This window comes from Micrasema longulum, unplaced genomic scaffold (assembly GCF_059751315.1).
Source record: "Micrasema longulum isolate JH-2025_06_02 unplaced genomic scaffold, ASM5975131v1 h1tg000592l, whole genome shotgun sequence".
In the NCBI taxonomy this organism is placed as follows: Eukaryota; Metazoa; Arthropoda; class Insecta; order Trichoptera; family Brachycentridae; genus Micrasema; species Micrasema longulum.
In genome coordinates this window covers 265,328-281,025 of record NW_028277788.1, presented here as the reverse complement: position 1 = coordinate 281,025, position 15,698 = coordinate 265,328, and the positions used below count along the sequence as shown (strand labels likewise).

Genomic DNA, 15,698 nt, shown 5'->3' with positions numbered 1-15,698 from the left:
CACGGGTGGTAATTTGATATCATTATTTTCGAAGTAAGACAGGAGAGGACTAAAAGAAATATGGTTTATTTGGTTATTAATTATTGTTTTCTTATTATGAATCGCTTTATTAATTTCTAAGATTTGACAAAGAAGCTTGTTTGCTTTGAAACCGGTCGGTGAAAAATAAAAATTAGTGGTTAAAAACAAAGTTGTTTTATTTATTTTATTATAATGAATAACCACAAAGTTAATGCTTCAAATAAAAACTTTATATAAAATAAATAAATAATTGCTAAATGATTATTTGATGATTTTTTTTCACGTTTGCCTAATAAAAGTACCTGTTTTTTTTATATCCTAGTCAAATATAACATTAAATAACACAAAATTATCTTATATTTGTGTATATTGTTCACGGTCTGGCAACATTCATTGGGGCCACTTTACGCATGCGCGCAGGCGGGATGTCGGGTAGAAGTACGACACAGTACGATGAATACAAACTTGGTTCTGCGCGCCTTCTGGTATATTATAATTCAATGTGTTCGAATTTTTGAAAAATGAAAATATTTTGCTTATTAGCACCAAGATTCATGTCCTACTCTGTCACATGTCAACGCACATTACTAAAGATTCTTATTTTTTCCTTATTTTTACCTTCCACAGCAGGCCATATCTCCCTCCATCGAGCGGCCGTGCGGGGGTAGCGAGTACCGCACGCAGTACGCGTGGCCCCGCGGTGGCGACACCCTGGCGGGGGCGGGGGGAGGGCCCGAGAGCGGCGCGCCCCCGCGCAAGAGCGCCTCGATGGGGGCGCTGAAGGCGGCACAGGCGCGCCGGAGGGCGGCGGAAGGTATCCAATCATGATTATTATTGTCGACTTATTATGCAGTCGGGTTCCTTGTGACTGAGGGTCGTGATCTCCACTGGTTGAAACATGCTCTTCTCCACGCCTCTCTATCTCCAGCAAGGTGCAAAATCCATCTAATAGGAGATCTACCGCACTGTCTTCTTCCAGACACGCTGCCCAGCATGATAGTCCTCTCGAGAAAAGAAGTCGATATCCTAAGATAGAAGGGCCCCGATTACAATGGGAAGTTAACAAAGTTATCTTCAACTGCCATAAAGTAAATAGGCTTCTTTGATAAAGAATGGCCACTTCAAAGCGATTTTATAAACTTCAAAAATTCCAATCCAAGCAAAAAATGTTCGCGTTACTCCCATTAACCATTCTGCCTATGTTTAAACATCCACATTTCCTCAACTCTTGCATCTGGGTGGGGAGACCCTTAAGCCCACCATCCACCCGCAGCTGTTATAGAGTCCTGAGGGACTCTCTGTCAGCTACGCATAGAGGAAAGTTATTATAAATATTCCTAAGGAATACAAACTCTATGCAGATTAAGGAAGGGGGAGAAGGACGTATGGACATAGGCCAACACGTCGTCCCCACCCCTCAGAATCCCCTCAGTGCCTCTGTTTTTTTTTTCAAAAAAATATGTTAACAAACAATTTACATAAATAAACGTATCCAAATATACAAAAACATTTTTTTTTAAACTATAGTAACATAACAAACATAACATTCACAAAATATAAGTAAAAACACAGATATTTACATTACGAGAACGACTTTGGATAAATAAGGACTCCCTCGGTGGTCAGAGGCAGAGGATCCGAATACCACCCCGTAAGGGGAGGACAAAACGAAAGAACGTGTGCGTTCCGCTCGGGAGGAAGCACAGACCCAACTGAATGAGCATCCTACAGGAAGAGTTGCCTGTCCCACCATATTTTACCCACCTAGGCGTTCGCGCATCTGAGGAGCTCCCAACGCGATACCCAAGTCCGGACAAACTGACGGAAGAGTCCAAAATTCGTACAATTGGCCATCAGATCCACATTCCACGCTGGTCGCATGACCCCTGTCAGACCATTCAGCATCTCATCTCTGGCGTCATCTAATAGCACACAGTGCCACAGGATGTGTTCGGCCGATTGATGGTTATCTCCGCAAGCACAGTTCGAGACAGGGGCAAGTCCAAGTTTATGAAGCTTGTCTCTAAACTCCCCATGTCCCGAAACCATTTGTGCAGTATGATTGTCAAACACCAAGAACTTACTACACATCCTGTGTCTGATGGAAGGTAAAAAAGACCACGTCCATCTCCCCGTACATGCCATGTCCCATCTATTCTGCCATTGATTAAGAGTTGCTTTAATCAGCTAACCAGTGAACCAGTTACTTTAATCAACAGAACTAACAGAAGAGCTCCCTTGGGAGGAATTTTAGTCTGTCCGCAAATATTTGGACATACTCAAAACATTCTTGGAAGGATTTGTTAGTAAAATGTCTGTAACATGCTATACTCACTTAGAAGGTTGCAAAAATTCTTACCCATTAATACTAAATGCACCCTTGTACAAGCATTACTACTACCCATTCTAGATTACGCTGATGTTTCCATGACTGATTTAAGCTGTGAGCAACTCGATAAACTTGAACGACTTCAGAATACGTGCATAAGGTACATTTTTGGTCTTAGGATATATGACCGCATTTCTGATTATCGTAGGCAACTGAAATGGCTCAAAATTAGACAGCGGAGAGACTATCACTCCCTCTCACTTCTGTTTAATGTAGTTCATAGCCCTAACGCTCCTATATTCCTGTGTGAAAAATTTCAGCAATTATCGGTTCATAGTTTACCTCTTCGTTTTAATGCTCAAGGCACTCTCTTAATACCCATCCGCAATTCCTCTTTCTTCTCTAACTCATATAGTGTCCATGCGGCTCGACCGTGGAATCATCTCCCACCCACCACCAAAGATGTTACTACATTATCTCTGTTTAAATCACCTCTGAAGAAACATCTCCTTTCTCTTCCTTAGTCTCTCCTCCTTTCCTATTTCCCTTTTTCCTTTTTCCCATTGAGTAATAGTTTTGATTTAAGTTAATTTGTAAACAAGTGCGTTTATTTCTATTTTTATATATCTTTAGCTTTGAATCTTGATTTTCTATTGAATATGTTCGGTAACTTGAATTATAAATATAAAACTATTATTTTATTGGTTGGTTGGAAGAAATTGCCATTTGGCAATAAGCCCGCCAATGTACAAATAACATTATGTACAAAAAGTTAAATAAATAAATAAAAAAACAGGCGCGCGGAGCATGACTGAAAAGCATTTTCGCGTGAAGTTCTTGCATTTATTCTCATGGAATTATACTACAACTACTACTTCCTTCACGCTATTTCCCCGTAGAGGTAAGCAGAGAGGTTGGACCACTACACTTTTCTATCCTGACATACATTCCCAATTTCTTCCACATTCATACATCTTGTCATACATGCCCTTCGGTTCTGCCTTTTTCTGACATGACCAGACTTAAGATTTTGGTTTATCTGATCATGCCACCTCTACCTTGACCGTCATCGTCCTGCGTTACTGTTCATTCTCGCCATATATACCTGTTTTACCATTCTTTCGTCATCTATTAGTTTTACATGACCAAACCATATCAGAGACCCTTCCTTAATCCTATCATTTATACCTGACTTAGATTTTCTCGCCTGATTTCATCATTCGTAACCATGTCATACATTGATTTCCCACGCATTCGTCAAGACAGCGCTGTCCAACTAGCAACCCGCGAGCTGTACATTTTACAGCAATTTTTTATCAAACATTGGCGAGAAGAACATTGTCAAAATTAATATTTGACGTGACAAGTCCGGTGAAAGAAATTAGAAAATATCGAAAATAGTGTTCAGAATTACCTTTTATACATTAAAAAAACTGTTTTTACTATTTATTTATATATGTATGTGTACATCTATGCATATGTTTATGCGCATATATTATTATAAACATTAACAACTGTAATTAGAACATAATGTAAATGAATTCCTCGACACGCCCAGTTATGCCCAGTGAGATGTTCATATAGAAAAGAAAAAATATAAACTTTTATGTAATGTAAATAAATGAAATATGAAAGCATTTTAAATTACATTGAAAACACTTTTTAATAACAAAGAAATATACGACTTAGTTTATCCAGCTTTTAAAAAAATCAATAACTTATTAATATTATGTTTTTATTATTGTTTTAATTATTTTTATTTATGTGTTATATCTGACGTTATTTTTTTCGTATAAATAAAATAGCTTTTGAATCGATATTAACTATTCTTTTTATTCCAAAAACATCCAGTCATACATAATAAGTATTAAAAACCAGGGTTTTCCAACATAAAAAGACCATTTAAGTTTTCTAAAATAATGTAAAAGATGTAAACATTAAATGTGACAAAAAATAAATAAGTTAATTGAGAAAAGAATAATAGTAAACGTTTGCGTTTTCCACTGAGGTTATTATTAGTAATAACTAAAATACCGAATGAACACTCCGAGCCATACATGCACACTTATATGAATGCATATAATAAAACATACACATACGAGGTGTGGCAGAAAAGTAATGAGACAGATTTTTTATTTACCAAAGTTTTTATTTTTTTCAAACATCAATTTTTTCCCCTTTACGTTGTTCCCACTGTTGGTAGCAGCGCTGGAAGTCTTCAACCGGTATGGTATTTAGCATGTCTGTTACACTCTTTTGAATATTTTCTAAAGTCCCGAAATGACGTCCTCTGAGGACATTTTTCAGTTTAGGGAAAAGGAAGAAGTCACAGGGACTGAGGTCAGGTGTATAGGGGGGCTGAAGAACCACAGGAATACCTTTAAAGGTCAAAAGTTCTGTTATGGAGAGGGCAGTGTGACATGGGGCGTTGTCATGATGGAGCATCCATTTGCCTGCAATGTCTGGTCTTACGCGAATGACCCTTTTCTGAGCCTTTCAAATACGTCTTTATAAAAAAACTTGGTGTACAGTTTGTCCTGGAGGAACAATTTCTTTATGGACGATTCTTCTTCTGTCAAAAAACAAATCAGCATCATTTTGGTTTTCGATTTGCTCATTCAAGCTTTCTTTGGTCTAGGAGAGTTTTGCCATTCCTCACTTTGCCTCTTGGTCTCGGGATCGTATTTAAAAATCCATGATTCATCGCCTGTGATCACACGACTAAATAAATCTTGCTCATTAGTGATTCTGTCAAGTATATAATTGTTCTTACAAGTTTATATTTAAAAAGGGAAATTTAATCTGGTATAGCGAAGAGGACAACGGAAACCAATATTTTTATTTGCCTATCCTCTTTGGCCCCCGAAATGTTTGGTAAAGTAAAAATGACCGGAAGTCGGACAGCGCTGATCTAAGAGAACGAATTTCAACCACGTTCACTCTGCTTTAATTCTTCCTCTGCCAGTTCCACGTTTAACTTGTTTCCATATTTTGTTGATTCCACTTCGTGCTTCTGTTATTATCCTAATCAATCTTCTAAACACATTTTGTATTTTTTTTTCCTTTCCTTCTCTCTATGATTACCAAATGAAGTTTCTCGCTACTATCCGTAGCACTGTTACAGGTCCTGTCGGATATACAGATCTGGTGGCTTCTAAAAAGAATTTCAAGGCTTTTAAAAAGTTTTGTATTCATTTCGGCAAATTAATCATGTCCAATCAATTTAATCCCAGTCAGTGAAGTATTCATTTCCCTCTTTTCTCAATCCAATAAAGTGAGGCTTCTTCGGGCAGCTTTCCTCGTTCGGCAACGAGCAACTTTTCCGTGTAAGTGGGCACCGCCAAGGAGACTTACGTCATCAGATGCGGTGTGCGGTATGTGGTGGGCAAGCTGCTAGTTTAGCTTCGATCAATTCGATATTTCAATTTGAGATTTCAATCACTGTTAAGATATTATCCGTATACTGTCCGTATAGAATAAACTGTCCAATCATCAGTAATATTGCTTCTGTTGGAATGATGCGAAGTAAGATTTCCAATATCTGACCATTAAACATCGAAGACGAATGTGTCGGCGATAGCTAACTTTTGCCTAGCAGCACACATTATTTGCCAACGAAAACTCTTGTTGACTAGTCCTGTCTTAAGGTGTAGAATTTCTGAAGCGTGTTTAGGCCATACCGAAATTGGAAAACGTACACGCAGTTGGCCAAAGCGCCGAATGTTCGGCAAAGGATGCGTGTATTTCGCGCGTGATAGGTTACGACCTGTCTCATTGCGGTGCGCGCGGAGGTGACGAGCAGTGTTGCCAGATATTCGGTATTCTACCGAACCCTTCGGTATTTTAGCACCGTGTTCGGTATGACAAGCAGCTTCACTAGACATAAAAATACCTGTTTTAAAACTACGTATATTATGTATATATATATATATATATATATACATATATATATATATACGCGTAAACTATATATTTGTGAATATTATGAAATTTGTAGTGAAGATAATAAACTGGCTGTGTGTTTGCTGTGTAACAACAAGATTTCGTGAGGTATTATTTATGAGGAAAAGCGCAATCGTTTGCTACCAACAAATGCTGAAAAACATGTTTTCATTCATCACTTCACAGATAGATTTTACGTATTTAACTAATAATTTACGATTAAAACAGATACATTTTTTACTAATACCTGTGTGCTTTTTTTTTCATGATTCGGTATTCGGCCGAATAGTACGCAGTGTTCGGTAGAATACCGAATATTTAGAAAAATAGTCGAATTGGCCAAATACCGAATAGTAATATTCGTGGCATCTCTACTCAAAATATCATATGGCTCTCGTTTATCCAGGGGTCGCACCAGAGTTGGAGCCGCTCATGAACCACACCGAGGATGATGACGATCGGAAGAAGTACATTGAAGACTTCCTGAGGGACGGAGAACCACCGGCTCCAAGGTCAGTAGTCCATCCTATTTCACTAGAAACCACAAAGTCTAGCGACTATAACTTTATTTTCTTGCAACGCTATTTCCTTCTCACGCCAGTGGCTCAATCACAAATAACTATCGACGTGCTTAAAAACATGCTGAGCATTTGAGCAATCACAATGAACAATAATGAACATGCTTAAGTTATCGCAGTCACAAGTCAACGCGTGTGTAATCTCTAAGTCAACGCTCGTGTCGGTTTGTTTTTTGTTTTCCTCGTAAATAAATACAGTTCACTGGCGAAAAATCGGCGTTTACTATAAAAAATAATACAACATATTGCATTTGCAAAAAAATAAGGAGTATCTATTACAAAAAAAGTGAAAATTAAATTACAATCACTTTGGCAGCTGCTTTTCTTGACCTTTGGTTTGCCAACCGCCGCGCCGGCTAAATGCAATAAATAGCGTGATAAATAATAAATACATAAATAAAAATAGAGTCATTGAATATTTTTCATATTTATGCCGGTGAAATTTAAATATGTAATTGCGCAGCAAGATTCGCGAAAAGTAAATATTTTGACGTTTAATATAAGGTGTTCACGGATGTTCCATTGGGATCGCGAAAACGATAAAGAACCATGGTGAGAAATTGTTATCGCACGTCGATAGTTATATGTGATTGAGCTACAGAACTGGCAAAATCACAGCTTCCTGTGTATAAGTAGTTGTTTGTGATGCGTTTAAAATAATTTTAATAAGATTTCGAAATGCTTTTCTAAGCAGGTAATCCTTTAGTCAATATGTTCTGAGTCGTGTTATGATTACGTGGTAGCGTCGCAAAATCCTAATCAGATGTCAGAGGTTCGAACCCCGCTCTAACACAACCGGTTTCCCATTTCCCAACACGGTTTTTAACGGTTTTACGGAAACTGGCTTTAAAATAGAAATAACTTATTTTTTAATGAATAGAATGTAATTTTCTCATTTTTAGCGACAAAAAATTATGTTTTAATATTATCACTCAATTTTAACTTTTTGATATCTATCGTATTCTTCCAGTAGACTTTAATTCAATTAAAAATAAAATGTTAACCTACACACAGGCCATGCCTTTGTGGGATTTTTTTTGAGTTAATGTATTAGTTTTTTTTGTATTTGTAACTTATGTATACCTTTTGCATTTTGCAACGAAAAATATATTACTACAATTCAACACTCACATGTTGAAAAAAAATGCTCCCCATGTCTTGAAAAACTCAAAATCCAGTTTTGCATGTTAAATAGAACCAAAGTTTTCGTATGGTTCAGTTGCAATAAAATACAGTAATTGATATAAAAAAACAAACGAAGAAGGCACCACCATGATGGATATCTATAGTGTGCAAAAAATCATTGCTTCAGTGCCGTAATCCATGGAGAAAATACGGGAATATGTTTGTATAATGAAAAGTCAGGACGCATATCCTCTTGAAGACCTGGGCTCGGAAGGTGGGAATTATTTTACGGGGACTAGTCACAATTCACAATAGATCTACATAGGTCATAATGACGTCAGGAGCTTTTTTACATGAGGCCATAGAATTAAGAATAGTCCAGAAAGAGCGTAAATTAAATTTGAGTACATCGGACTGTGTCCAAAAATCTCCCCACTATGGTCCACTTTCGCCGCGCGCATTCTTGATGTCGTCGCGTAATATTGCACGTTGGGAAAAAATATATCATAACACAAATGTAAGGTAAACAAAAAAGCCATCTGTTAATTTCTTTAAAATTTTATTGTGCACGCGGAAATATTGATTGACACAACAGAGTAGATAAGTTAAGGATCATTTCAATTTTAATTGACATAAAACGGATATTTTTATATCATGTTAAATAATATTTGATGTTTTAAAGATAATGTCGGTCAAATGTCCACTACAGAGTTGTTTAATCCGAGGTCCAATTTTCATTAGTTCTCTCATTAGATGAGCAAAGTAGGGTAAAATAATTTACTATCATGGCAACACTAACGAAATGTTGATTTTGTTTTCTTCGACAATCTGACAGATGGAAAAATAATTCAATTTTTAAGTTTATGTATTTGCTACTTACACATTCATTTGCTAATTACACATAAAATGTGATCCCATCCTATTTCTTAAAGATCCTAGCAGTATTTTTACACTTTAAAAGGACACAACACGGCATAGTTGAATTCTGTGTCACTGGTTCTTATTGATCAACCGACGAGTTGTGAAAGATTTCCAGTTTAGGGCAAGTCAACGAACAAATCGGCAGAACTGACCGAGAAGTCGAGTTGCGTACTGAGCGAAGTCTACAACGAAAATAAGAGGTCAAAACGTAAAACTACTCTGTTTGATGCGATTTCTAGACTATTCTTTATTCTATGCATGAGGCTATTAGAAGCAAGCTTAAAAATCTCCATCAAAGAAGTTACTGAGATATTTGCAAAAAACTTTGAAGAAAGAATTGCGAGATTTATAATTATGCTTCACTTACTCAATGAAGAATGCTTCGTTTGCTGTGTCAAGTAGTATAATTGAAATCTGTTTTTGCAAGATTTAGAGACGGTTTTGAATTACGCGATTGTTTAGGTAGGTAAATTTTTACGTATAGTTTATTTTGTCGTCAACAACTAATTTTTCATTTTAAGCAAAATTTCTTAGTTTGCTTCCAATACCTACCTGTACCACGAGCCTCTTTTTTAGAATAAGAATAGTCCAAATGTTTATTAAACTTAATTTAGTACCTTAATTATATTCCTAGTTTATATTTAGAATGTATTTTTACTGTTTTCTGCTTTGCTTTCACTACTTTAATCTTTTTCTATATTCTAATTAGTAAGTTATAACACGCTTGTCGCCATAATATACACTAAATCTCGCATGACCGGCTGAGATTTATAACCAAAAATTTACTGTACAAACTGCTTCAACTTATGGAGAAAGCAGCATTTGATCAATGCATGTGAATGAAAGACGGCCATTTCCTTTCCAGTCAACTTCCGTAGAAAATATATCTTGCAAAACACCTTAATTGGGTGGGATAATTATTTCTGATTATCAAAACCCTTGCATGAAATTTAAATTAGCTAAAAGATGGTTAATTTTTATTAAACTGTGCTTAAGAAGAAAGGAAATGAAGCCAGATCAAAACATTTTGATCATTTTACTTATATTTTTCATTGCTCTTTAGAAACGGAATGAAAATCAAAAGTGAAGAGAAAAGTCTAAGTTTCTTTTTGGTCAATCTCTACAAGAAAAACACAATAATAACAATTGGAAAAAGCATAAAAACAAAAGAAGTAAAAGAAAAATACAACATAGGCCAGTTTAGTGCAATAGCTCTATGAATGATAGTTTTTGGTCCATATTTCGGTGTTTTTGTATTCGCACTGTGTACAGTCTTTGATTTTTTTATATATTTTGTTTCTTTGTGTTTTGAATCTAGTAATTTTTATTTTTTGTGTCAATATTTTAATTATATAGTTTTGAGTTTTTGGTCGATGTGATTGACAAATTCACTTCCCTAAAAATAAACCATCACTCCTAATTGTCACAAAATTAACTCACTAATTTTAAGTATCCTTAGAGGCAATCTGCTCCAAGTTCTGATTGGCTTTATCTGGTTCAAATTCAATGGCATGGGTCTTAATCATTTGCTTGTGAATGTGCGACCGTTTTTCTAAATTTTTCCAAAAGTCCTCTATATGCTTCACGAAAAAACCAATTATATTTTTTCTGAGTTAAATTTAACTCTAATTTCTTCTTTTTATTATAATCATATTAATATATTATATATAAGTAATTTTAAGTTTATTTTATGTATTACTTTTAATATGGCTAATTTTAAATGATAATTTAAGATATTTCTCTGGTATTTAAGTTTTATTTTCATTTATATCTCTCAATATATTTTATTTATTAATTAGCCAAAATTAGTAGCGGGAGTAAAACAGAGCTACGGATGGAATTAATTAAGCAAGACACAGGAAAAAACAAATAAATAGACTGATGCAAAACTGAAGAGCAAAATAACACGTACAAGAAATAGAAAATAAAAATCAACTCGTAGGGTTTAAATATAAATTTAAAACTCTATTGTCTGAACATCTTATTGAAAGAACAAGCCCGGTACTCTGAGAAATTAAATCAAAGTATAAATGCACTTTCTCTAAAGATAGTCTGACAAGGTACTCTAACAGATCCAAACCAAAAGATCATATCTTGGGCATCTATATAAACAGGAACATAAATATATTAGATTAAAGTTCTTACACATTCTAGGAAATCAGACAAAGTTTGTATTCTGAATGATCTGATCAAGGTCAAAGGACCCTATTATCCTAGATTTTAACGAGAAAATCTATCAGAGCCCACACTTCATAAATAGGGTAAATATGTAGTTATACTAGTCATTTAAGAAGAAAAATAAGATGCATTCAAAAATAATTTTAAGAGGCGCATCGCGTCTTATTTTGGAGAAATTTTAAATATTCATTAGGTACCTTTAAGAGGAACATAAGCAGAAATCCTAACGCCTCAATGGTGTAAAATTTTCCAGAAAAACAACATTTCGTAGCGCCATCGCCTCGATCAGGCGGGGCGTCCAGCCTTGGGACACTAGCAAGCCCCCAAACCCTAGCGGATACAAGAGTGAATACAAAAAGAAATTTAGACCTTTCTCGCATTACGTGTACGAGGCAAGTAAAGGGACCTTTACCAAACGCAGGGCCGCCAAGGGGGCTGACGCCACGGACGCGCCGCCCGCCGCGGAGCCCGAGCCCCCCGGCGACGGGGACAATGCCCTCAAAGCGGCAGGACTCCAGTCTCTTGGTATGAAGAACGCAGACTCCTGGTATCGCGAAGTCTTAGATCTTCGCAAACGAGCTGGAGAATACAAGGTAATTTTACAAAATATTTAGATAAAATTCCCAATGCCAAAGAGATGTGAAAATTTCTGTGCCTAGCGACTAGTTGCTCCACAAAAGTTGAATAATTGTTACGTTTTCAAACAACCTTTTTAATATTTTTTTTAAGACAATGCAACAATTGTTTAACTTTACACTTTTTTGGTGCATCTAAACCTAATAGTTTAACACTAATTATAGCTAAAAATTGCATTTTTTTCTATGTAGTCCGCTTTTAGTCTAAAACCCATTTGACCAATGTTTCTCTGACAATTCAAAATCATCTATTATTTAACAAAAATAAAGACCAACTTTTTGTTTTACTTTTATTAATTTGAACCTTTGTGATAGCCAATCGCTTTATTGCTGTCACAAAATGTAACTAAAACTAACGATTCGTGTATTTTGGTTTATTTTATCTATACTCGTATGTGATTTAGGGTTATTAACTTATTTTATAGAAGGGATGTGTAATGTCACCATGGTTGTTTAACATATACATCGATAACTGTATGAAAGAACTGAAAGATTTGAAAATGGGAGCAAAAATGAGTGGTATAACTGTTAACTGTCTTCTGTATGCGGATGGTGCTGTGCTTCTTGCAAGCAGCAAAGAAGACCTGCAATTCTTGGTAATGTGGGGAGCATCGAACTCAGGTCAGCGACACACCAAAGCACGCATAATCGATACACGCAACACTCACCTCGATCCAGGCGGGTAGCACTGACCTAAGTGCTGATAACGCAAATTCGATTGTTCGTCAGTCCAATGCCCTGGAGGACATTACCTTCCCTCCGTCGTAGTGGAAGACCAGGGAACAAAGGAATCCAACTTATAAAAGGAGGACCCGTTTCATGGACCACTACACATCTCTTCAGTACTCTTTTACGGACGTTACTATGTTCGACATCATTTTTATAAATATTCAATTTGTAATTAAATGGGAAATAAATAATTGTATCAACATCTAACGCTGTTTCTTCTGTCTACGCTCCGACTGGTGTAGAGGCTCCTCAACACTCCAACCACAAACATCTACAGTGGTGACCCCGACGTGATTTAAGACGAGTGACTTAAGTTGATTTAATGGATGAGAGTTGTTGTATTACACAGAACCACAGAAAAATATAAATTTATAGCATTTATTACTTACATTACCTGCAATTCTTGGTAATAAAAGTCTACGATGCATGCAAGAAAAGCGATTTGATTATAAATGTTGATAAATTGAAAGTGATGGTTTTTGAAAGGGATGAAAATAAAACTTAATGTGAGATCAGTGTGAACGCAGATATTCTGAATCAGGTAAAAGAATTTATGTACCTGAAAAGTATGTTTACTAGGGATGGAAAGACCGAGAAAGATATTGAAAGGAGGGTGAGTGCCGGGAACAGGGTGAACGGTGCACTGAAATCTACTTTGGCAAACAAATGTTTATCGCAGGAGGCTAAACTAGCAATTCACAACGGCGTTCTAGTGCCAACTCTAATGTATAGGAGCGAAGTATGGAATTAGAAAAATGATGATAAAAGTAGGTTGAATTCTGTCTAAATGCGATCCCTCAGGCAAATGTGTGGTAAAACGATGTATGATAGGTGCACAAATGTCGAGATCCGTGAAGTGTGTAAGGCTGAGACATGCATTATCGACAGAATCAAGAAAGGGGTGCTGCGTTGGTTTGGCCATGTAGAGCGAATGGAAACACTGCGACCCTACTGACAGTTTGAACCCCCTTTTTATACCTTTATCCGTAGTAATTTTATTTCGCTGCATTGGTAAAGAAACAGATTTTTCATCTTTTATATTTGATTTCATTAGTTCAAATTTTTTAACTACAGTACCGCGGCTGGGGAACAGAATTGGCACCAGACCATCTGACTGAGTTGTACAACAAACAGATGGAACTGTGGTACCAAGTGTCTAGGCGATCATCTCTTTCTGCCTTGTCGTTGGCCTCCACTAATCACAGGTGAGAAAACGGGACTAAAACAGCATTATAAATACCTGCATAGATAAATAATATTCACAAACTCTAAACAAAATTCGGAATTTTTGAAAAGATATGGAAATCGACCAAAACATTGTCATAATTCAGATACAAAAAAAAGATCAGAATCCCATTTAGAAAAAAATCAACAACCAAAAATACTAACATACACAAATATAATACCAGACAAAAAAAAACACCACCACATTGAAAAAGCGAAGACAAATGCAAGACAGTAAAAACACCATACAATGACTTAAAGGACTTAAACAATACAATAGCATACCTGATTACTTGAAAAATTTTAATGGAGACAAATTTCAAATCAATACTAAAAAACACATCAATATTTTTTTAACCAGATGAAACATGATGGATGATTTGACTTGAAAATTATAATCATGTTTATTTTAGTAATATAAGCAGTTTTTTAGGGGCAGACCGTGAAACTTCAAAGGGATATTCCTCATGTCAAGATCTAAAAAAAATGTCATTAAAATTTTTCAAAAAAGTGATTTAAAAAAATAAAAATAATTGAAGATCTCAAAATGAAGTAAATCTTTAATTTCTCGGACTAGCATCCTTTCTGCAAACCCCTACCTACCCCTCCCCAACAAAAATAAAATTGCCATAAAAACGTTTTTTACCAACAAAGCGATACTCGCCAGACGCGGACAAGGGAAGCGGCTGGGTAGGAGATGGTAGAGGTTTTTCGAGGGACTGGTTGTCCGAGAAATTAAGGATTTACTACATTTTTAGATTACATTTTTTTTAAATTACTTTTTGGAAAATACATATTATTAATGTTGATTTGAAGTTTCGCGGTCTGACCCTGAAAACCGTGTATACGTTTAATGTTATGGATTTCTAAATGATGTAAATATTCGTTGATTTACTGGCGTGTAGTATAAATTAACTAAAGAAAGAAGAAATAAAAGTATTTTTTAAATACACAAAGTACTAACTGTTGCACATTTACATTTGTTGATGCTGTTTTCAGGGTCATAGGTAAAGAAGAGAAAGAAATTGATAGCAAAAGGACGTCTCCGAGCAAAAAGTTGAAATCGTTCAAGTCCGCGCCTTACCAGTCCATACACGCGAAGCTCCAAGAATCCAAAGTTTCTCAGGAAACTCCCGCGCAGAAGGCGCAACGCAGAAAGCTGCAAGGACACAGTTTCGATAATAATTCTGTCTCTGAAGGTCAGTAGTCTAAAGTGGATCGACATGATCTCTCTTTAAGAATGCTGATTGTCTTTTTGCATCTTTGTTTTGGTCAGATTGTGGTTGGAATAGTTGTTCCGTGATAGAAGTGTAACAGTTCGTAGGTCAAAGATGCTTTGAGAATTTAGGGTTGTGATCATGAAAAACCAATGTGAAAATCGTAGCCATTATTTGCTTGTGATTTTCTTTAACTTTTAAAAGACTGTGGTAAATAATCTCTCTGCGCGCGGTGATGTAACATCGTGTTACCACTAGTAAAAGACGGAATATTCTAAAGTATAGACATTAAAAAAAAATATGGAGACATACTGTTTAATAATTCTTTTTCCATAATTTATGCGAATAAATATTATTAAGCCCTGTTATAGCAAAATAAATTAAAAATCACAAATACGTCGATGATGTTACGCGCGTGCGTCCCCCATCACTGTCATCAACCGACTGAAGGCTGAATCTGCTATAGACAACACCCGCCGCAAAACAGCATCTCTGTCTTCTTTATTATGACTTATATCTTCGTGCTCTCTCTTGTATAAGGTATATGTATAAATGTGTCGCTAAATTAGCGGACATTCATTCTTCGCGTAGCAAGTATAAATATTGTTTTTGTTTGCAAATTTCACTTTCCAAATCGGGTGTGAAAATGTCCAATTTAACTTTACAAAAATTACGACTTCATCGTTTAAAAAAATAAGAGAGATATATCAAGTCTTGTGTTCTACGTCGACTAGTGTGATATCACAGCCACACAAGAGTTAAATGCAATGTTTAAACAAATAAGGGTCCAACCAAAACG

The 15,698-nt window shown here is 35.9% G+C and overlaps 1 protein-coding gene across 1 annotated transcript in view; it reads left to right on the top strand.

The window, feature by feature from the left end:
* Nucleotides 1-15,698, top strand: part of LOC148280343 (uncharacterized) — a 116,449-nt gene that overhangs the window by 52,198 nt on the left and 48,553 nt on the right. Inside the window, 5 exon segments of the mRNA XM_088228534.1 lie at nt 652-835; nt 6,699-6,804; nt 11,348-11,687; nt 13,533-13,663; nt 14,682-14,881. Coding sequence (XP_088084660.1) covers nt 652-835; nt 6,699-6,804; nt 11,348-11,687; nt 13,533-13,663; nt 14,682-14,881 — 961 coding nt within the window.